A 22,427-nucleotide genomic window follows, 5' to 3' on the forward strand; every position below is an offset into this window, starting at 1 on the left:
AGGGAATAAATCAGTCACCAATTATTCTCATTCCAAAAATAATCTCTAGCATATTTTTTCCTCTTTGCTTTTAAGCTGTCACTTGCTGCTTAAATAATAGCTGTCTTCCTCTTGCACAAAAACCTAAAACACTTTTCAAATAAAAGCCTTTGCACCTAATGCCTTATTTTTACATTTCTGAAAGCAGTTTTGTGTACAAGCTTACTTTTCTACAGTCACTGTTTCATCCTTCTAGATTTGAAGATTCAAATGATGTTCCATTTTGCAAAAATATCATAATAGTGTATCCTGATGAAATTATGATTCTCTAAATTTAAAAAACCTAGCATGGTGGAGAACAAAATGGAATTTTAAAAGACCACACACCATGCTATAAAATTTACTATGCTGTACAATTCTGTCATAAGTGCAGTATCTCAATGTGTCTGCTTCAACCAGTAGAGCTTGCAGAGGAATAAATTTGCCCTCTAATTAAACTCTTTAATATTACATGTTTAAATGTGGCATTCTAAGTGCCCCTGCCCTAATAATGGTGAGGCAGTGAGTGAGGAGGAAGCATTATTCAGAGGTTGGCTAGGGCTGGTTACTAAAATGCTGTTGCACTGGGTGCAGAGCCTGTACATGAGCCAACACCCTCATGATTTGTTTTGACAGTGAGCGCTGCCATTAGTGTGCTCAGCAATATCCTTCTGACAACAGAAGGGAAATGTTCTGCTAGTGAATCTGAGGCTAGGCCCTGCTAAGTCACTGAAAATCAAGCACCTGGGAAAGGTGCCCATGGCCTGCAGCAAGGGGTGAAGGGGACATGGGCTGAGTGCCCCAACCCAGCCATAATCAGCAGAGCCGAGTTATGGTACAGTTTTGATCTTGTCTTCCCTTGCTTGAGGCCCAGAGGTGGAAGGTAGGCAGCTCCGCGTTTACACAGGCCGAGCCAACCCCTCGAGTAACGCCACGTGCCACAGCGCAACTGCTCAATATCACTGACTAACCGCCCGCTCTCGCGCCCATGCTTCCCGCGCACTTGTTCCTAGAGGAGGGCGGGGAGTCCATAGGCGCGAAAAAGCCGCGCATGCGCTTTTCACGGACGGCGGGTGGAGGGACCACTGGTCTCTCCGAGTGTGTCCCGTGCGAGGCACGTTACACCTTGTGACGTCAGCGCGCAGCGTCACGCGGGTGGGACGTACAAAAGTGTAAGTTTCAATTTTTTTTTTCCTACCAACGGAAAAAAATTTCTAGGGCCGCGTCCGCGCGCCGGAGCCGGGGAGGGGCGGCTGCGCCCCCGCCCCCACACAGGGAGCCCTCCTAGGGGAGGGGGGAACCTGCGCAGGTGTGCGGCGAGCGGGGCAGGAGGGACACACTGGGGAGGGCTGGAAGGGAGGGACGCGGGGACAGGGAAGAGTGAGACTGACACGTGCGGGGGGGGGCGGGAGCGAGACCCCCCGATGGGGGCTGGGGCCAGTGACAGCCCAGGAGCCCCCTTCCCCCCGCATTGGAGGCCCGTGAGCTGCACATGTGCAGTCGGCGCCCCCCGCCGTGTCTCCGCAGAGCGGCGCTGTGGGGGCGGGCGGGAGACGGAGGGAGGCTGCTGTCCGCCGGCGGCCGCTCAGGTGCAGGCACCGTTCGGCATGTGGGAGGTGCTGCTGCGCCGGAGGATGCGTTGGGCGGGACGTGGGGAGGGGGCGCGGGATCTGCCTGGGGGGTGGGGGTACCCCAATGGGGGAGGGGGGAAGATAGCGCCTCCGACCCCTGAATCGGCCGAGCCCGGTGCCTCGCGCGGCCCCGCGCCGGCTTGGGCGGGCTGGCGGGCCCCGGGGGTCTGAGGCGCTGTTGGGGCTGCCAGTCTGCGAGGAGCCGCAGAGGCGCCGCGTCCTCCCTCGCCTCCGGTCGCGGCTGCGGCCCGTCTGCCTGCGCCCGCTGCTGGGTGCGGGGATCTGGCGGGGGCTGGCCCCAGAGGCCTAGCATCTGGTGAAGCTGACAGGTCCGGCACGGAGGGACGCCCCCACTCCCATGCAGAGGCCTGGCCTTGGGGGGAAGAGGGGGTGGCGGGTAATGTTGCAGAGGGCGCAGCTGGACCGTGACCGGCCCAGTGTGGGCTTAGGCTGCCTGCGCAGGCCGCCTGCTGGGCTCCCCCGTGTATGTTTGGGGTGGGGAGGCCCCTGGAGCTAGGGTGCGAATTGTGACAGCTTCCCCGAGCTGCAGGGACGTCGTTCCCCTGGTGGGGGTTGTGAGGCTGATCACCGAGAGTAAGTTGATGATGCCAGGAAACTTTTTAAATATTGCAAGACACGTTCTAAAGTAGAGGAATTTCTGCTTGTAGTTAATAAATTACATTGTACAGTCTTCTGAAATTCAGTATTATAGCTGGTGTTGTCTTGACTTTCTTTTTAGAAAATAACATCACTGTTCCCGTTTCCTTCAGTGGGCATCAAGCATTTAACCACCTTGATTTCTAGGCATTGGTAACATGGCAAAAGATGTAAGTATATTTGTTTCATATTATGTGGAAGTATGAGTAATAGAAGACTTCCATGTTCTTGCTAATAAAAATAAAGCAGGCCATACATCCCACAGATGGCATTAGGGGATATGAAGACCTGCTTTTTGTATCTTATTTAAAATAGAGTTTGCAGTACATCTGTCACTGTTTTTACATAAGAAGTTTAGAATAGAATTATTAGCTCTTGTACTGTAAAAAGGCTTAAGATTTGAGAGAATCTGCAGACATTTGTTCTGTGCAACAAAACAAAAAGCCACCATTTTGCTGAAAAGCATTTGTGATGCAGGCATTTTGTGTTACTTGTAGAGATTATGAAAACTGCTTTTCACTGTTGTGCTGGGCTTTAAAAAAAAACCCAAATAATGAAATTATTGTTCAATCTAAGTTTTGTCAGTCAAGTACCTTTCATTAAGTTCTGTTTGTTGATAAAACAGGTGCACCAGGAACACCACTGTCAATGTTGTCCTACAGTTCAGCCCTGTTTAAGGGTGAGAGGGTCCTTCTTTTTTCCCCCTTCTCTTCTGAGACAGACAAAATAAACCTAGTTAATGCCCACAGGAACTGGCCTAGGGCAACTATGATTTTTCCACATAATCCATCAAATTCAAGCCACTGCCACTCACCTCTAGGTTAATAAAAGGGGGTCTATCTCTTGAGCTATCTATTCTTACAGTTCCCTTTTTAATACCTCTGTAACTATCAGAAAAATTCTTTATATTTAAATGTAAATGAACTTCTGTTCGTTCACTAATAGTCCTCATTTAATATCATTAGGCTTTCATAGTTTCATGTTACATTGCTAGTAAGGTACTCTGATATTCTGATTTGCATATTGATATGTTTTTTGCATATTTTCCAAAAAAAACCACTAAGAAAAACAGCATTTTAAGAAAAGGTTTTAGATTATGGCATATTTGATATGAGAAGGTATTGCAACCTTCCAAACAGTGAGAGACAGACAGAACTTAAGTAATCCTTGGTTTAAAGAATTAATATTGTAGAGCTCCAAGGTGGTTTAAAAACCACTACCCCCTCCCCCACAATGAGTAGGGCAGCAACCAGATAGAAAAACAGTCAGTCAAGTCTTACCAGGAAAAGACAAAGGAAATGAATTATATTAAAGATACCTAAAGGTCTTATGGGTGGTGGGAGAAAAGAAAGTAGACCCGTTGAGAGTTTGAAATAAAAGATGGTTAAAAATGACTGATACTAAAGTCCTTTTGTTTAAATCCCTCCTAGGCTATGTCTACACTACGGACCTTACAGCTGTACTGCTGCAAGGTTTCCTGTGTAGGTGCTCTACGCTAGCAGGAGAGCATCTTCTGCCAACATAGCACTGTTCACACTGGTGCTTTTATTGGCAAAATGTGTGTCGGTCAGGGGTGTAGGTTTTTTCACGTCCCTGACCGACAAGTTTTGCTGACCAAAAACAAAAGTGTGTGAGGGAGAATTTAGAAAACTAGGAAATGAGGAAGAACTTAATGAATATTGATGAAAGTCATGTAAGGAGAGTACTTGGGGAATAAAAGTGTATGCCAGTCATCCAGTTCAGCTGATATGGACCATAAAATATTAGGATACCGTGCAAACTTAATGTATAGTTCTGTGTAGTGGTTCTCAAACTTTTGTATTGGTGATCCTTTACCTGTAGCAAGCCCCTGAGTGCAACCCCCCATATAAAAAAGTGTTTTTAGTTTAAATATTTAACACCATTATAAATGCTGGAGGCAAAATGGGGTGTAGGGTGGAGGCTGACAGCTTGCGACTCCCCAGGTAATAATCTTGTGACCCCTTGAGGAGTCCCAACCACCAGTTTCAGAATCCCTGGTTTAGTGGTAGACAACTGGTGTGGTACTAATTGCTTTTTGCCAATTTTCAAAAAGGGAAAGAAGAGTGAACCTGGTAATTACCATTCAAAGCCTTACTTCTGTCCTTAGTGAAATAATGGAACAAATTACAGGAGGGAAAAAAAATGCCTTATTTTTTTAGGCCTTGATCCTACAAAGACTTGAACATGCTTAACTTTAAGTGTGTGCATAATCCTGTAGACTTGAGTAGAACTGTTCATGTGTGTAAAAAATTAAGTATGTGCATTATTCTGAAGGAGTGGGACCTTACTGGATAATTTACACTGAACAGTAAGCAGTATAAATGTATAAAGAATATTTCTTTCCAAACAAAATCTATTCCTTTTCTTAAAAAATTTCAAAATTAATAGCTAAACAGAGGGATTAAAGAAATAATATTTGGATTTTACTAAAACATTTGGTAAATCTTCCAAAATCTTTATTTGAAAATTTTAGTGACATGGATGTAGTGTCATGTAGACTGAAAATTGGCCAGAGGATTGTGAACAACTAGTAATGATAAATGGCACAGTATTGAGTTTGGGGAAAGTACTAATGGATTTTTTTCTAATGGGTAATGTTCAAAAGCTATTGCAAAGTCTGTGGTAGCTCCAGTCATAAATAACCTCTTCTCTGAAGAAGAGGGAGTACAGAGGACATCATAATTAATATTTAAATATAGAAGAGTTGAAAACACCAGTGAAGAGAGAGAAATAATGCAAAGGGGTGTAGAGCGAGTTAAAAACATAGGTGGGCGAATCCAAATTAATAAAAAAAAAATACAGGCTAATATTTATGAGGAAAATAATCAGAACACAAATATTCAATAGGAGGGAGAAACCTTGAAATCTGTAATGCTCAAAGAGATGTAGGAGTGAAGATAGAGAACAGCTCAGTTAGGAAATTCCAGAACGATCTGACAGTGAAAATGACCAGTGTCATTTTTGGCTAAAGAAGCAGAGGTATCACATAGATTGGAAAGGTAATCAACAGAGCTATACAGAGAGTAACTGGACTCATTTACTGAAAGACCAAAGGACATACTCAGTACTTAAAGACTTGAAATTGATTGGTTGTCATCTCTTCTTTGAATTGAAAGTTGTTTAAGGGGTGGAAGGAAAAACTTGCTAGGGAAGGTTAAGAGATTAAAAATGTGTAGCCTGGCTCATTGACAATAGAGAGGGAGCAAAGACCATGATGTTTGAGGTGTGTTTGTAGCTTGGAGATAGGATAGTATGATTTCCCTTTACTTTAACAGTGATCAGTTCTGAGGGTCTTGCAGCAGGTCAGTTTCTGATGAGAGGAATTGAGGTTCCAGAGTTGCATATGGTGTAACTTTTTTTTTTTTTTAAACAATGTGTACATGTTCTCATCTACCTTACTCCCATGAGTCCTTTTGATCTTAAACCAAATTAGACCCAGCCATGCTTGGGGAATCCCAGAAACCTCAGCTCAGTCACCACTTCTGTTTTTAATGGCTGACTGTCTTTGTTACTGTCACTTTAGAACATAAGAACAGCCATATTGGGTCAGACCAAAGGTCCATCTAGCTCAGTATCCTGTCTTCTGACAGCGGCCTGTGCCAGGTGCCCCAGAGGGAAGAACAGAACAGGTAATCGTCAAGTGATGCATCCCCTGTTGTCCAGTCCCAGCTTCTGGCAAAACGGAGGCTAGGGACTCTGTCCCTGCCCATCGTGGCTATTAGCCATTGATGGACCTATCCTCCATGAACTTACCTAGTTCTTTGTGAACCCAGTTATAGTCTTGGCTTCACAACATCCTCTGGTAAGGAGTTCCACAAGTTCACTCTGCGTTGTGTGGAAAAAATACTTAGTGTTGTTTGTTTTAAACCTGCTGCCTAGTCCGTGTGTTATGAGAGGGAGTAAATAACAATTCCTTGTTTACTTTCTCCATGCCAGTCATGGTTTTATAGACCTCTGTCATATCCTCCCTTGTCGTCTCTTTTCCAAGCTGAAAAGTCCCAATTTTATTTATTTCTCCTCATATGGAAGCCGTTCCATACTCCTAATAATTTTTGTTGCCCTTTTCCAAGTCAATATGGTTTTTGTTTTTTTTTTTGAGATAGGGCAACGGTCGGTGTCTGCACACAGTGTTTGAAATGTGAACATATCATGGATTTATATAGAGGCAATGTGATATTTTCTGTTTAAGAATTCCCAGCATTCTGTTTGCTTTTTTTTACTGCCGCTGCACATTGAATGTGTGTTTTCAGAGATCTATCCACAATTAATTCAAAATCTTTCTTGAGTGGTAACAGCTAATTTAGATGTACATAATTTTATATGATAGTTGGGATTGTTTTCCAATATGTATTACTTTGCATTTATCAACATTGAATTTCATCTGTCATTTTGTTGCCAAGTGACCCAGTTTTGTGAGATCCTTTTGTAGCTCTTTGCAATGTGCTTGAGTATCTATCTTGAATAGCTTTGTATCATCTGCAAATTTTGCCACCTTACTGTTTACCCCTTTCTCCAGATGGTTTATGAAATAAATATTAAATAGGACTGGTCCCAGTACAGACCACTGGGGGATACCACTATTTACCTCTCTCCATTCTGAAAACTGACCATTCATTCCTACCTTTTGTTTCCTATCTTTTAACCAGTTACCAATCCATGAGAGGACCTTCCCTCCTATCTTAAGAGCCTTTGGTGAGGGACCTTGTCAGAGGCTTTTGGAAAATCTAAGTATTCTATATCCACTGGCTCCCCCTTGTCCACATGCTTGCTGACCCCCGCTCAAGAATTCTAGTAAATTGTTGAGGCATGATTTCCCGTTACAAAAACCATGTTGACTCTTCCCCACCAAATTATGTTCATCTATGTGTCTTGACGATTCTGTTCTTTACTATAGTTCCAACCAGTTTGCCTGGTACTGAAGTCAGGTTTACCGGCCTGTAATTGTTGGGATCGCCTCGGAAGCCTTTTTTAAAAATTGGCGTCATATTAGGTATCCTCCAGTCATTTGGTACAGAAGCTGATTTAAATGATAGGTTACAAACTACAGTTGAGTTCCTTCAGAACTCTTTGGTAAATACTATCCAGTCCTGATCACTTATTACTTTTTAGTTTATCAGTTTGTTCCTAAACCTTCTCTCGTGACACTTCAATCTGTGACAGTTTCTCAGATTTGTCACCTAAAAAGATTGGCTCAGGTTTGGGAATTTTCTCACATCCTCAGCTGTGAAGGCCGCTGCACATAATTAATTTAGGGTTTGGCTACACTTGCAGGTGTGCAGCGCTGGGAGTTACAGCTGTCTTCGTACAGCTGTGTAGGGAAAGCGCTGGAGTGTGGCCACACTGACAGCTACCAGCGCTGCAGTGTGGCCACATTTGCAGCATTTACAGCCTGTTGGGCTTGGTGCATTATGGACAGCTATCCCACAGAGCACCTCGTCCCATTTTGGCGCTGTGGGTTGTGGGAAGGGGGCGGAGGGTGCGGGTCATTCTGCTTCCTGTCCCAGCGGTCCGTGATGCATCGCTTCACATCCCAGCAACCCCTGTTTTTCCGTCCACATTTGGCGCCATCTTGACTCTCTCAACAGTTTATGTGCAGTGCGATTTCTGTGGGAAATGGAGCCCGAACTGCTGAGGAGTATGCTGACGAGTCTTGCCAGCACATCACGTTTGGCAGTTGAGCTATTCCTTAAGATCCAAAGTGGTGATGAGTCCAACGATGATAGTGAGTGCCTGACGCATATGCTTCTAAATTGCTTCTGGCATTCACGGAAATGCTCAGCACAGTGGAACACCGCTTTTAGGGTCGGGAAACAAGCACTGAGTGATGGGATCATATCGTCATGGAAGTCTGGGATGACGAGCAGTAGCTGCAGAACTTTCAGATGAGAAAAGCCACTTTCATGGGACTGTGTGAGGAGCTCACCCCCACCCTGCAGCGCAAGGACACGAGATTGAGAGCTGCCCTGCCTGTGGAGAAGCGGATGGCTATTGCAATCTGGAAGCTGGCAACTCCAGAACACTACCGATTGGTCGGGAACCAGTTTGGAGTGGGAAAGTCTACCGTTGGAATCGTTTTGATGCAAGTTTGCAGGGCCATTAATCGTATCCTGCTAAGAAGAATCATGACTCTGGGGAACGTGCAGGACATTGTGGATGGCTTTGCACAAATGGGTTTCCCTAACTGTGGAGGGGCGATAGATGGGACACATATTCCTATTCTGGCACCACCCCACCTACCATCCGAGTACATTAATTGGAAGGGGTATTTCTCTGTGGTTCTCCATGCACCGTGGGCATTTCATTGACATTAACGCAGGCTGGCCTGGAAAGGTGCATGATGCACGCATCTTTCGGAACACTATTCTGTTCAGGAAGCTGCAGGCAGGGACTTTTTTCCCAGACCGGAAGATCACAGTAGGGAACATCGAAATGCCCATTGTGATCCTTGGAGACCTCACTTACCCGTTAATGCCTTGGCTCATGAAACGGTATACAGGGAAGCTTGACAGGAGCAAGGACCGGTTCAACTGCAGGCTGAGCCGGTGCCGAATGACTGTGGAGTGTGCTTTTGGCCGTTTAAAGTTACACTGGCGATCTCTGTATGGGAAGCTAGACTTGGGGGAAAGCAGCATCCCTGCGGTTATATCCGCGTGCTGTACCCTCCATAATATTTGTGAAGGGAAGGGTGAAAGAATCAGTCAGGCATGGACCTCTGAGGTTCAGTACCTGGAGGCTGAATTTGTACAGCCAGAGAGCAGGGCTACTAGAGAGGCCCAGCACAGGGCTGCAAGGATTAGGGATGCCTTGAGGGTGGAATTTTGAGGCTGAAAACCAACAGTAATGTTTGGTGTCTTGCACGGGAGTGAAGTGCAGTGGTTACAGTGTTAGTAGGAATCTGTGTTCCCTAAGCTGATTTGCAGTGCCTGTTTCTTTCCTGGGCTACAGTATCTTTGACTTTCTGCAATAATAAAGACTGTTTTCAAAGCCAAGAATTCATTTATTGAAAAGAAAATAACTTTATTGACAGACACACCACATTTTGGGAACCTAAAAGGGCAGGGGGGTGGAGTGGGGAACTGTACAGTCACAGGTTTGAATATGTCCTGTCTGGAGTGCTGTGCAATGACTGCTGCACTTCAGGATGCCTGTACTGCATGGTGATGGGGGTTGAGTGCAGAGGATAAGGGTCGTAGTTCTCAGGACTGGTTGGTGAACGTACAGATGTTGAAGGCAGCTAGTGGTGGTAAGAACCTGGATGCTGGGGAAGGGGGTTTTGAGCTGACATTGGGGCACAAGGGAAAGAGCTTTGGGATGGGGCGGGGGGGGCACGGCACGGCACGGTAGTGCTCTACCTACATGGCTACGAGCGCCTGGATAAAGTCCGCTTGACGTGTCAGGATGCTTGTCAGCTGCTTTGTGCTTTTCTTCCTGGCCGCTGCATTTCTCTGGCGGATCCTGCTTTCCCTTTCCCTCCAGTCCTGCAGTTTTGATTCTCTGTGACAGAGTGATCCATAACTGCTTGCAGCATGTCGTCTTTGCTTTTTCGCGGCTTCTTCTGGAGGTTTTGGAGTCTTTGAGCTGTTGATAACATGGGCAGTCGAGTCTCAAGGTTGCTTGTGGAAAGGCGAAAAAGGCAACACTTAACAGAGGCAGCATTGTTTATATCAGACAGTTATTTCCACACAATAAAGGAGTTTACAGTTTTCACTTTAGCATAATTTTCCCATACCAAAGAGAGCGCACATAACCCACAGGAGCCCTGAAATGGTGAGTTAGGGGGACTGATTGCTTCAGGGCTGTACTGTCCTCGGGGTTTCTGTGTGTTGGGGAAAGCAAACAGCTGCAGGGGGCACCTACACTGAACACTCTCCCAACATTTTCCACAGGAGTTGATCCTGGAAGATATCTTGCTGCTGCGGGTCACCTGGGAAGAGCGGGAGGGTCTTCTACAGCAATGTGGATTCCACCCTGGCCCCTATGCTGCTTGCCTGTTTCTTGCAATGGTCTCCCAACCCCTCACGGCACAGTGGTGTGGACATGTTAGCCTGACTGGGACAAGGACCACAATGGCTCTCCCAATAAACTTGCGCAAGCGCATTGCCCACACTCTGGCTGAAACTTTTGAAGAGATTACCGAGGCTGATTACCGTGACGTGATAGACCACATCAGTGCGCTATTCCACATCTAGGCATGCTTGCAGAACCCTCCTTCCTCTCCTGAAAAATGTCCATCCTGAAAATAAAAGCACCTTACTGGGAATCCGCTTCTCTGTTTGTTCTCCACCAAGTACCGGCTGCTGCGACTGGCTACCTTCCTCCTAGCTTGAGAAGAGCTCCTGGCTGCATGCCTCCTGGGACTCCGGGGTGTCTCCCCCCCACCCCAGTACCCTCACTCTCGGTTTCCTCCTCCCCCCACTCTGAAGTGTCCATCGTGGTCCTTGGATTGGCGGTGGGGTCACCCCCAAGTATTGCATCCAGCTTTTCGTAAAAACGGCAAGTCGTGGGGGCAGCGCTGGAGCAGCGGTTTCCCTCGCAGGCTTTGCAATAGGCAGTCCGCATCTCCTTCACTCTAACCCTGCACTGCAGCTCGTCCCAGTCATGGCCCCTTTCCAGCATGGACCTTGATATCTGCCCATAGGTATCGTAATTCCTACGGCTGGAGCACAGCTGGGACTGTGCAGCTTCCTCCCCGCAAACACTGATGAGGTCCAGCAACTCGCCATTGCCCCATGCTGCGGCTCGTTTGGCGCGTGGAGGCATGGTCACCTGGAAAGATTCACTGATTGCACTCCACACCTGTCTGAGCAAACAGGAAGGGGATTTTTAAAATTCCTGGGACATTTAAAGGGCGGGTCACCTGAGGCCAGGGCAGTAGAGTTCGAACTGATGAGCAGAGTGGCTGAACAGGCATTCTGGGATACTTCTGAATACCTCTGGAGGCCAATAACAGCGCTTTTGGTGGCCACACTGGCAGAGCAGCGCTGCATCACCAGCGCTGCAGTCATTATTCCCCAGGCCGAGGTGGAGTACAGCCAGCGCTGTAGCCAGGGAGATACAGAGCTGTATGTGCCTTGCAAGTGTGGACGGTGAGTGAGTTGCAGTGCTGTAAAGCCACCACCAGCGCTGCAACTCTCCAGTGCAGCCAAGCCCTCAATTTCTCAGCAACTGCCTTATTGTTCTTGAGAGCTCCTTTAGCATCCTGATTGTCCAGTGGCCCCAATGGATGTTTAACAGGCTTCCTGCTTCTGATGTACTTTTATTACCTTTTGAGTCTTTGGCTTACTGTTCTTCAAATTCTTTTTTGGCCTATCTAATTACATTTTTTTAAAATTCATTTGTCAGAGTTTATGCTCCTTTCTATTTTCCTCTCTAGGATTTAACTTCCACTTTTTAAAGGATGCCATTTTATCTCTCACGGCTTCTTTTACTTTGTTGTTTAGCCATGGTGGCACTTTTTCAGTTTTCTTACTATGTTTTTTTTAATTTGGGGTATACATTTAAGTTGAACATCTATTATGGTGTCTTTAAAAAGTTTCCATGCAGCTTGTAAGGATTTCACTTTTTGACAAATATGAAGTTGCGGAACTATTAACTAAGGTTTATAACCTGTCCTTTAAATCGGCTTCGGTACCCAATGACTGGAAGTTAGCTAATGTAACGCCAATATTTAAAAAGGGCTCTAGAGGTGGTCCCAGCAATTACAGACCCGTAAGTCTAACGTTGGTACCGGGCAAATTAGTCAAAATAGTAGTTAAGAATAAAATTGTCAGACACATAGAAAAACATAAACTGTTGAGCAGTAGTCGTCATGGTTTCTGTAAAGGGAAATCGTGTCTTACTAATCTGTTAGAGTTCTTTGAAGGGGTCAACAAACATGTGGACAAAGGGGATCCAGTGGGCAAAGTGTACTTAGATTTCCAGAATGCCTTTGACAAGGTCCCTCACCAAAGGCTCTTACGTAAATTAAGCTGTCATGGGATAAAAGGGAAGGTCTTTTCATGGGTTGAGAACTGACTAAAAGACAGGGAACAAAGGGTAGGAATTAATGGTAAATTCTCAGAATGGAGAGGGGTAACTAGTGGTGTTCCCTAAGGGTCAGTCCTAGGACCAATCCTATTCAATTTATTCATAAATGATCTAGAGAAATGGGTAAATAGTGAGGTGGCAAAGTTTGCAGATGATACTAAACTACTCAAGATAATTAAGACCAAAGCAGATTGTGAAGAACTTCCGAAAGATCTCACAAAACTAAGTGATTGTGCAACAAAATGGCAAATGAAGTTTAATGTGGATAAATGTAAAGTAATGCACATTGGAAAAAATAACCCCAACTATACATACAATATGATGGGGGCTAATTTAGCTACAACGAGTTAGGAAAAAGATCTTGGCGTCATCGTAGATAGTTCTCTGAAGATGTCCACGCAGTGTGCAGAGGCGGTCAAAAAAGCAAACAAGATGTTAGGAATCATTAAAAAGGGGATAGAGAATAAGACTGGGAATATCTTATTGCCCTTATATAAATCGATGGTACGCCCACATCTCGAATACTGTGTACAGATGTGGTCTCCTCACCTCAAAAAAGATATTCTAGCACTAGAAAAGGTTCAGAGAAGGGCAACTAAAATGATTAGGGTTTTGGAGAGGGTCCCATACGAGGAAAGATTAAAGAGGCTAGGCCTCTTCTGCTTGGAAAAGAGGAGACTAAGGAGGGATATGATAGAGGTATATAAAATCATGAGTGATGTTGAGAAAGTGGATAAGGAAAAGTTATTTACTTATTCCCATAATACAAGAGTTAGGGGTCACCAAATGAAATTAATAGGTAGCAGGTTTAAAAAAAATAAAAGGAAGTTCTTCACACAGTGCACAGTCAATTTGTGGAACTCCTTACCTGAGGAGGTTGTGAAGCCTGGGACTATAACATTGTTTAAAAGGGAACTGGATAAATTCATGGTGGCTATTAGCCAGGAAAGGTAAAGAATGGTGTCCCTAGCCTCGGTTCATCAGAGGGTGGTGATGGATGGCAGGAGAGAGATCACTTGATCATTGCCTGTTAGGTTCACTCCCTCTGGGGCACCTGGCATTGGCCACTGTCGGTAGACAGATACTGGGCTAGATGGGCCTTTGGTCTGACCCAGTACGGCCGTTCTTATGACACTGTGCCTTTTAAATTTGTTTAACTTCCTCATTTTTGTGTAGTCCCCCTTTCTGAAATTAAATGCTACAGTGTTGGACTGTTGTGGTGGTTTCCCTACCACATGGATGTTAAATTTAATTGTATTATGGTTGTTATTACCAAGTGGTCCAGCTATAATCACTTCTTGGACCAGATCCTTTCCTCTCGTGGGTTCCAGGACTAGCTGCTCCAAAAAGCAGTCATTTAAGATGTCAAGAACCTTAATCTCTGCATCCTGTCCTGAGGTGACATGTACCCAGTCAATGTGGGGATCGTTGAAATCCCCCATTATTATTGAGTTTTTTTATTTTTATAGCTTCTCTAATTTCCCTGCGCATTTCACAGTCGCTATCCCCATCCTGTGCAGGTGGTTGGTAATACATCCTTACTGCTATATTCTTCTTATTAGAGTATGGAATTACTATCCATAAAGATTCTATGGTATAGTTGGGTTCATTTAAGATTTTTACTTCATATGATTCTATGATTTTTTTTTTTTTTTGTACATATAGTGTCAGTCCCCCACCAGCACAACTTGTTCTGACCTTGTGATATATTTTGTACCCTGGCACTACTGTGTCCCACTGATTATCCTCATTCCACCAAGCTTCTGTGATGCCTGTTTTATCAATATCCTCATTAATATGTGGCACTGTAGTTCACACATCTTGTTATGTAGACTTCTAGCATTTGTATATAAGCACTTTAAAAACTTTTTAGCTGTCTGCCATTACATGAAGTAATTGAATAGGCCTCTTTTTCATTTGACTGTTTCTCATCAGTTCCTACCTGTATTTTATCATTGTCCATTCTCTCCTCCTTACTAGGACATAGAGAATCTCCATTAATACATCCTCCCCTAAGAGATGTCTCTGTCTGAACCATGTGCTCCTCCATACCTGTTCGATTTCCTCCAGCTCTTAGTTTAAAAACTGCTGTGACCTTTTAAACTTTAGGTGTCAGCAATCTAGTTTCATTTTGGTTTAGATGGAGCCCATCCTTCCTGTATAGGCTCAAGTTTCCCCAGTTCCTAATAAATCTAAACCCCTTTTCCCTACACCATTGTTTCATCCATGCATTGAGACCCTGCTGTTCTATCTATCTAACTGGCCCTGCATGTGGAACTGGAAGTATTTCAGAGAATGCTATCATGGAGGCTCTGGACTTCCGTCTCTTACCTAGCAGCCTAAATTTGGCCGCTTGGACCTTTCTCCTATCCTTCCTTATGTCATTGGCACCTACATGTACCGCAACCATCGGCTCCTCTCCAGCAGTACACATAAGTCTAGATGTTTCAAGAGAATCGCAACCTTTGCGCCAGGCAGGCAAGTCACCATGCAGTTCTCCTGGTCTTTGCACACCCAGCTATCTATGTTGCTAATGATCAAATTCCCTCAAAGACTATTACCTATCTCTTCCCGATAACTGGATTTCACTCCCCTGGAGAGGTATCCTCAGTGCGAGAGGATACCACAACTTCATCTGGAAGGAGAGTCCCAACTATAGGATTGTTTCCCTCTGCTCCAGTTGGATGTTCTTTTTCCCTGAGACTTTCTTCCTCCTCAACAGCACAGAGGATGTCAGACTGGGGATAGAAACATTCTTCTGTGTCTGGAAAGTCTCATCTATGTACCTCTGTCTCCCTTAGTTCCTCTGTTTCAGCCACTCCAATCTCCAAAGCCCGTACACGGTCTGTGAGGGTCCGGAGCTTCCTACACTGAATGCACACGTATGCCACCTGCCCATACGGCAGGTAATCATACACGCTACACTGGTGCAATAAACTGGATAGCACCCACTCTGTTGCTGGACTTTTGCCTGCATTCTCTTTTTACTTCTGCAGCTCATTGCTTTGTTGAAGTTTTGTTTTTATCAATGGGTGTTTTTGGCATTAAGTTTTTAAAGAAGGTTAAGTATAGCTATTCTAGCCCCTCTTTCCCCCCTCTCATTCTCCCACAAAACTCCCCTGTTAGCTGCTCCTGTTCACTAGCTCCTCTTGTCGCTTAGGAGTTGGCTTTTTAAAGGTTTCCAGCTGTCCTCCCAACTGCCATGGGATCATCTTCTCTAGATTGACCTATCACCTTTCATTCAGGAGCCATAAGAGCTGCAGCAGATTCTCCCTTAGTGGATATAACACTCTATCCTCTGATCTATTAACACTCAGCAGATTCATCACAATATAGTGAGGTCTAGCAAGATTAATAGGGTGCAATTAAGAAAGGGGAATACTTAGGAATCTTTGTCCTTGAATATACTTACTGTGAGCATTATCAAGCTGTCCAATATTCTCCTAAGGGAAGTGGTGAAATTTGCATCTTTTGGGACACTTAAAGCTAGACTGGACGTGACACTAATATAGGGAGTCAGGAATAATTGTGCATTGGTGGGAAGATAATTAGTAAATGAATAGCCATCTACTATCTCTAATCCGATACCAGGAAAAGGTGTTTGTCTCTTGTATATTGGAACTGATGTCTGAAAATAGAGGAGGAAACACTATTAATCATAAATGGTTCAAAATATAATAGTGTAGCAGTTCTTAAACAGTTTGGTGGAGAGCCAACTGGCAGAATGGTGCTAATGCTCCCCATTTTCAGTTTCATTAATTGCAGAGAAAACTCTGGAGGTTTGCAAAAGCAGTTGGAAAACAGAGGTGGTTTGTGTCTGGCTCTGTTGGGAGTCACTGCTACCTAGGAGGAAGAAAAGAAGAAACTGGAGCTGCTCTCAAGAATTAGAACCATTAGTTGACGAAGAATGTTCAAAGGAGAGGAGGAGTAATACAGCTATGCAATGTGCCCAGGGGAGAAGAGGACCAGGTAGAAGGAATTCATGTATGGTGACAAAACAGTTACTGCATTAAACAGTCAAATATGCATAATTGCTTTCTTCATATCAATTTCCATGTGCTGTAGTTGTCACAGGGATACTCTGCAACTCTCAGATGGACCAACTCTTTCCAGACAGTCTTTAGTAAAACTCCATCCATTGTGACAGACCCAGACCAGTGAGGTCTGATAGAGGACAAATATACTGGTCACTGGATGAGTAGTTTCTGTTCCCTGAGTGACCAGAGCAGGGACTGCACTACAATAATCAGGAACCTGCTAGAACCAATTAAGGCAGACAGGCTGATTAGATCACCTGCAGCTAATTAAGGCCTGCTAATCAGGGCACCTGGGTTTAAAAAGGAGCTCACTCCAGTCAGGTGGGGAGAAGCCAGAGGAGAGGAAGTGCATGTGAGGAGCTGGGAGCAAGAGGCACAAGGAGCTGGGAGCGAGAGGGTGTGCTGCTGGAGGACTAAGGAGTACAAGCGTTATCAGACACCAGGAGGAACGTCTGAAGATAAAGAAAGTGTTTGGAGTAGGCCATGGGGAAGTAGCCCAGGGAGTTGTAGCTGTCCTGCAGCTGTTACAAGAGGCACTATAGACAGCTGCAATCCACAGGGCCCTGGGCTGGAACCCAAAGTAGAGGGCCCCCCCAAACCTCCCAGCTCCTGATCAGACACAGGAGGAGTTGATCCAGACTGTGGAGAAGATCACTGAGGTGAGCAAATCTGCCAATAAGTGCAGGACCCACCAAGGTAGCGGAGGAACTTTGTCACAACTGGTGTCAGTGGTGGGATTTGGTGTGCACAGCGCGTCAGAAGGAGGGTGATTTGAAAAACAAAACAAAACATAGAGGGTTTATTTTATTTTTTTTCACCACAATGGATGACTTAGTGCGGGCATTGATACAAGCTATGGTGGCCCAGCAGGAGCCTACCTGTGTCCTGGCAACTGCCCAACAGGAGGCAGTGCGGTTGCAGCAAGAGACTAATCGCCTGTTGATGGACCAGGCTTCTCAAGACCGGGCTATGTTGCGGGAACTGGTAAACTAGGTAAAGACCCTTACAGCGGCCATGTTGGGACGCAGATCATACGGGCCAGCCATTGGCTGCAGAAAATGATGCAGGAGGATGATGTAGAAGCATTCCTTCTGGTCTTTGAGAGGACAGCCCTACGGGAGGCCTGGCCTCGAGATCAGTGGTCTGGCATCCTTGCCCCATTCCTGTGTGGGGAGGTCCAGAAGGCGTACTATGATCTGTCTGAAGAGGGTGCAGCAGACTACTCCCAGCTGGAAGCAGAGATCCTGGCCAGATCTGGGGTAATGACCACAGTGTGGGCCCAACGATATCACGAGTGGAGGTACCAGGAAAACAAAACCCCATGGTCCCAATTGTATGACCTCATCCATCTCGCACAAAAGTGGTTGCTAACGGAGTCCAGACGAAGAGATACTAGAGGTTCTGGTCATCGACCGATACATGAAGGGACTACCGCCAGACCTTCGTGCCTAGGTAAGCCAGAATGAAACCTCCACCTATGATGAGGTGGTTGCACTGGTAGAGAGGCAAAGGACGGTGAGGGAGCTGACCTGACAAGTTAAGGAAGAGGCACCCCGGGTTAAACTAGCAGCATCAAACCCTAGAGCTCAGGTGACTGGGCCACCAGGAGGGCCCAGGTGGAAAAAGAGAGGGGCTGAAGGCCCACCAAAGGCCACAAAGAGTTGGAGTATGGAGGGAGAAGAGGATCATGATGTTAGATTGCCCAAACCAAGAGACCGGGGAATGCCTAGGGTTCCATACAGATGTTAAGCCTGCGGGGAGTTGGGACATGTAACTCACAGTATCCCAGTGCTGAGGAGCCGATGCAGTGTAACCTGGGGAACTGGACAGACCCATGCTTCCTAATCCACCTTGTGGGAGTCTCACTAACCCCACATATGTACACCAGACAAGTGAAACTAAATGAGGTAGAGACCATGGCACTGGTTGATTCGGCGGATGCTATCACGCTTGTCTCGGGGAAGCTCACCAAGTGTAGTCAGCTGCTGCAGGCTAAGCGTACAGGGATAACATGCGTCCATGGGACAGTTGGTTATTACCCCACCATCCCAGTAAAACTTGAGATTCAGGGGAACGCTACTGAGGTAGCTGCAGGTGTAGTCCCTAAACTCCCATACCTGGTGCTCATAGGGAGGGACTACCCAGGGTTTGGAAACTTACTCCCAGTAGGAGGATTGGAGGCAGATGAGAACCCTGAAGTTAGTGAGGCATCCACAGTAGACTGTCAACCCCCAGTCTTCTCTGAAATATCCCCAGATTTATTTTCCATTCCCAGACAGGGTAGAAAGTCAAAAAGGGAAAGGAGGGCAGCTAAAGCCTTGGAAACCCGAATACTGACTCAAAGCCAGAGGGTCGCTCTCGTAGGTAGGCGGACCCAAGCAGCTGAAAAGGAGGCCACCCAGGAGGGAGAAGCACCCGAGTCTGACCCCCACCCTAGCACTTCTGAACCAGTAGAGGCAACAGAGACTGGGCCCCTAGATCTTGGGCAGATTAGCCCCGGGAGAGGAAATTTTGGACGGGACCAGATTGAAGACCCAAGGTACGACAACATTAGAAAGGAGGTGACTGAAATAGGTGGGGTCCCCGTGGAAGGGAAGACCCAGAGACCAGCACCCTACTTCATAATGAAGAAGAATCTCTTATACCGGGTTGCACCAGTACAGGGGCAGAAGGTACAGTACGTCAACAACACCAGAATGCTGTATTAAGTCTTGCTCATAGTCATTTTCTTGAGGGCATTTGGGGGTAGAGAAGACCCTGGCATGAGTCCTACGACGGTTTTTCTGGCCTGGAGTGAATGAAGTGCTGAGGTACTGTGCATCCTGCCCGGAGTGTCAGCTGCACAGTCCTCTTCCCCACCTGAGGGCACCTTTAGTACCCTTTCCCAGTGTTCTGTGCATGTAAAGTATCTGGGATGACCGTGACTTGAGTTGCTCTCTTTTTGAAAAGCAGGTTGCAGTTACTTTTGGAGGATGCCGTCTGTTCGAGCAACAAGGCCTGAGACTATCAACTGTCAGCTCCAAATACTTCTGGGGGAATTCTGAGCATGTGCATAATTAATTAGCTAGGCATACTTCTAATTTTTTTGCACAAAAGAAAGCTTCTGCTGAAATGTTACTGCAGTTCTGCCTTTTTCACACCAGAGGGCATTGTGGTGATAGAACACAGCAGCAGCTCCCAGCCGGCTAGGGAAGAGAGAAAAACCTGTCTGTCTTCTTCACAGGTCCCATCAGGCCGGGTCAGGAGATGGGCTATGGGAAGGCAGATGGCATGAGGCTGCTAGGGGGTCGGACAGGAACTCATAAGGGCTAGTGTGGGAGGACAGACTGGGGCAGAGGTTGAATGGGAGTGGAGGTAAAGGGCCATGTGGTGATGAGGGAGGGAGGTGCAGGGCCACATAGGCACAGGGGGTGGCTTTTTCAAGTCCCAAACAATTTCTCAGTTTCGAATGAGTTAGTCCAAAGGAAGAAAATATTTTTTCTACATCAGCAGAAGAAGCTAGTGCTGTTAAAAGTGAGATTATCACTTCAACAGCCTCTGAATCCAAGTGCTTAATTGACTTCCACCAGTTCACTGGTGTGACTTTCTTTAAAACATCATTGGCAAACATATATTTCTTGAATGGTTCACCCTTAGCTCTGAAGTTTATTATAGTTGGCATTATGGAGGGATGATTGCTGGATGTCCATCACAGGCAACTCCTCTTCTTCAGCAGTTAAGGTTTGACCCTGGTACTGAGTATTGAGAATATTTGCAAGAAAATGACCTGGAGATAGTGTTCGTCCTATTCATTTTTTTTTTTAATGCTTGTAATTTAACTCTGTCGTATATTTCTCTTTTTAAGATCTCACTCAGTTCCTTCCAAATTTCAACAGCGTCAGCAATAAAACAGTCATTTTCCTGCATTTTGTTCAAAGCTACAGAAATAGGCTTCAGAGTACTCAGCGTCTGTTCAACATTTCTCTTTAGCCCAAGGGTTGAGAGCTTTGGCTGTGATAGTGCCATCTATTTTTTCACGATTTTGTTCACAAATGATCATCGAATTAGGCAAGTTCTTGATATAGTGCTCAAAACAGTCCACTAGTGAGTTCCATCGCACATCTTGTGGGAGAGTTAGCTTGGTTCCTCTCACTTTTTTTCAGAGCAGCTGCTGCAAAGTGGTTGTTATGGCTGTACTTTTCAATTTCAACAACATTTAGCCTTTTATTTCTGGAACACTGAATTCTTTGGCTAGAAGTTGCATCAAATGAGCACTGCAACTGTATGTTATCAGCTTGGGACTCTTCTAAACAATTTCTTCTTGTCTTGGACACATTTGCAGCATTGTCTGTGACCAAGCTGTGTACTAGACTTCTGAATTTTTTTTCAGTTTGTTACAGCTTTTACTGCTGCTACTTGTAAGTATTCTCCTGTGTGTGAATTTCCTGATGTATCAGTAGTTTCTGTAAGGAAGATATTTCTTCTGCTGTCACACAAGCACATACAACAGGATCATTGTGGATATTGCTCCACCCATCAAGACTCAAGTTAACAATTTTACCCTCTGGACCTTTTGCACACTGCTCAATTTCTCTTTCATACACTTTATCCAGCAATTTGTCTGTGATATCTGCTCTGTTGGGTGGGCTGTATCCTGGTCTTAATGACTGAATCATGTTAATGAAGTGTGGGTTCCCAATCATACGGAAAGGAGAGTTTGTTGCATAAACAACGGGGCAATTTTTTCATCAGTGGCCTCTCCTCTGTGATAAGTAAGAGCAGATTACAAATTTATCTATGGTTGTTTCTGGATGAAGGAGATTTTTTTTTTTTCTTTTTGCAAAAAATGATACACTGTGGCTATGTGACATACATGATGTGACTGAAACACTATCCTAGGCAGATAACTCTGAAACTATAGAAAATGATGGTGCTCTTGAAGGTGGCAGTCTTCAGAATCCTGTATGTTGAGGATCGATTCTCCTAAACAAAATAAGTCAATGCAGTTTTTTAATTATTACCACCATACTGCTGCTTTAGTATTACTCATTGCATTCACTTACACTCAGTACTACTTTAAATTGTAAATGGAAGAACTGCTATCACAACTGCATCTAAAATGATAGTACCGTAGAGTAACAACTATATTTGTATCTCAAACATGAGAATTCAAGAATGGTCCAGAAGGAAGACAGGCAGTCCTTAAGAAAAAAGTATGAAATAAAAATATGTACCAACCTGAAGGTCCTGTATGTTCAGACCTGTTCCTTTCATCGTCCTCCTCAACGCAGCTTCCTCATGAGAAGGAACGCTTCTCATGATTATGTTTCATTCGAGCAACTGGGCCTTTCATTTCTTTGTTTCACTGTTCGCATTTTTGCATGCATGCCTGTCTTAGCCACAGGTAGAGGACCTTCATTAAAATATTCCCAAACTGGGTCTCTCTTTATGGCCTCCTGCCATTCTAGGTTTTCCCTTCTAGTAAGAGAATGATATGCTAGATCTCAAATCAGCAAAGGCTACACTCAGACCTCAAGACTTCTGGAATATGCTGCTCAAACAGTTTCACTTTTGTTTCCACTGCCTGTTCCTCCCTTCTCACATTTATCTCCAGATTTCTTCTTGTCCAGATCTATTGTGCCCCCAACAATCTTCTATTAAGTGAACTTTTTGAAACTTTGCACTTTTAGAGAGAGATAAGGGATTGACTCTGTGCACACAAATTTGCAGAGGGGCAAGAGGGTTGTGGTAGGTTAGTTAGATAACTAACTAAACGTTTTTTCTTTTAACAAGCGTGTTATCTCTGGAGACACAAATCCACAGTTTTGAGAACTGTAAAACTAAGCATCTCTGATGGTATCTTCTAGACTGAGCACTGAGTCTTATTCGGTAGATAGAAAGTTTAACCTAAATAATGTATACAGAAGCCTCTGGAACTCCATAAGATTGGGTCCTTAATCCATAAACTTTTGTAACTCATTTACAAAACTCTTCTTACGCATTCCATGAATATATTGTCTCATACTGTAGAATTAGAATTTATAATCCCTATTCCATG

General features: G+C 45.0%; 1 protein-coding gene across 3 annotated transcripts in view; it reads left to right on the plus strand.

Moving 5' to 3' along the window:
* Positions 1-1,230: 1,230 nt before the first annotated feature.
* Positions 1,231-22,427, plus strand: part of TFDP1 (transcription factor Dp-1) — a 137,855-nt gene continuing 116,658 nt past the window's right edge. For all 3 annotated transcript variants that reach the window (XM_030569085.1, XM_030569097.1, XM_030569107.1), the window contains exons 1-2: positions 1,231-1,327; positions 2,389-2,476. In XM_030569085.1, the coding sequence (XP_030424945.1) occupies positions 2,465-2,476 (12 nt within the window). In that variant the 5' untranslated portion in view covers positions 1,231-1,327; positions 2,389-2,464. The remainder of the gene's footprint in view (positions 1,328-2,388; positions 2,477-22,427) is intronic.

This window comes from Gopherus evgoodei, chromosome 1 (assembly GCF_007399415.2).
Source record: "Gopherus evgoodei ecotype Sinaloan lineage chromosome 1, rGopEvg1_v1.p, whole genome shotgun sequence".
Lineage (NCBI taxonomy): Eukaryota > Metazoa > Chordata > Testudines > Testudinidae > Gopherus > Gopherus evgoodei.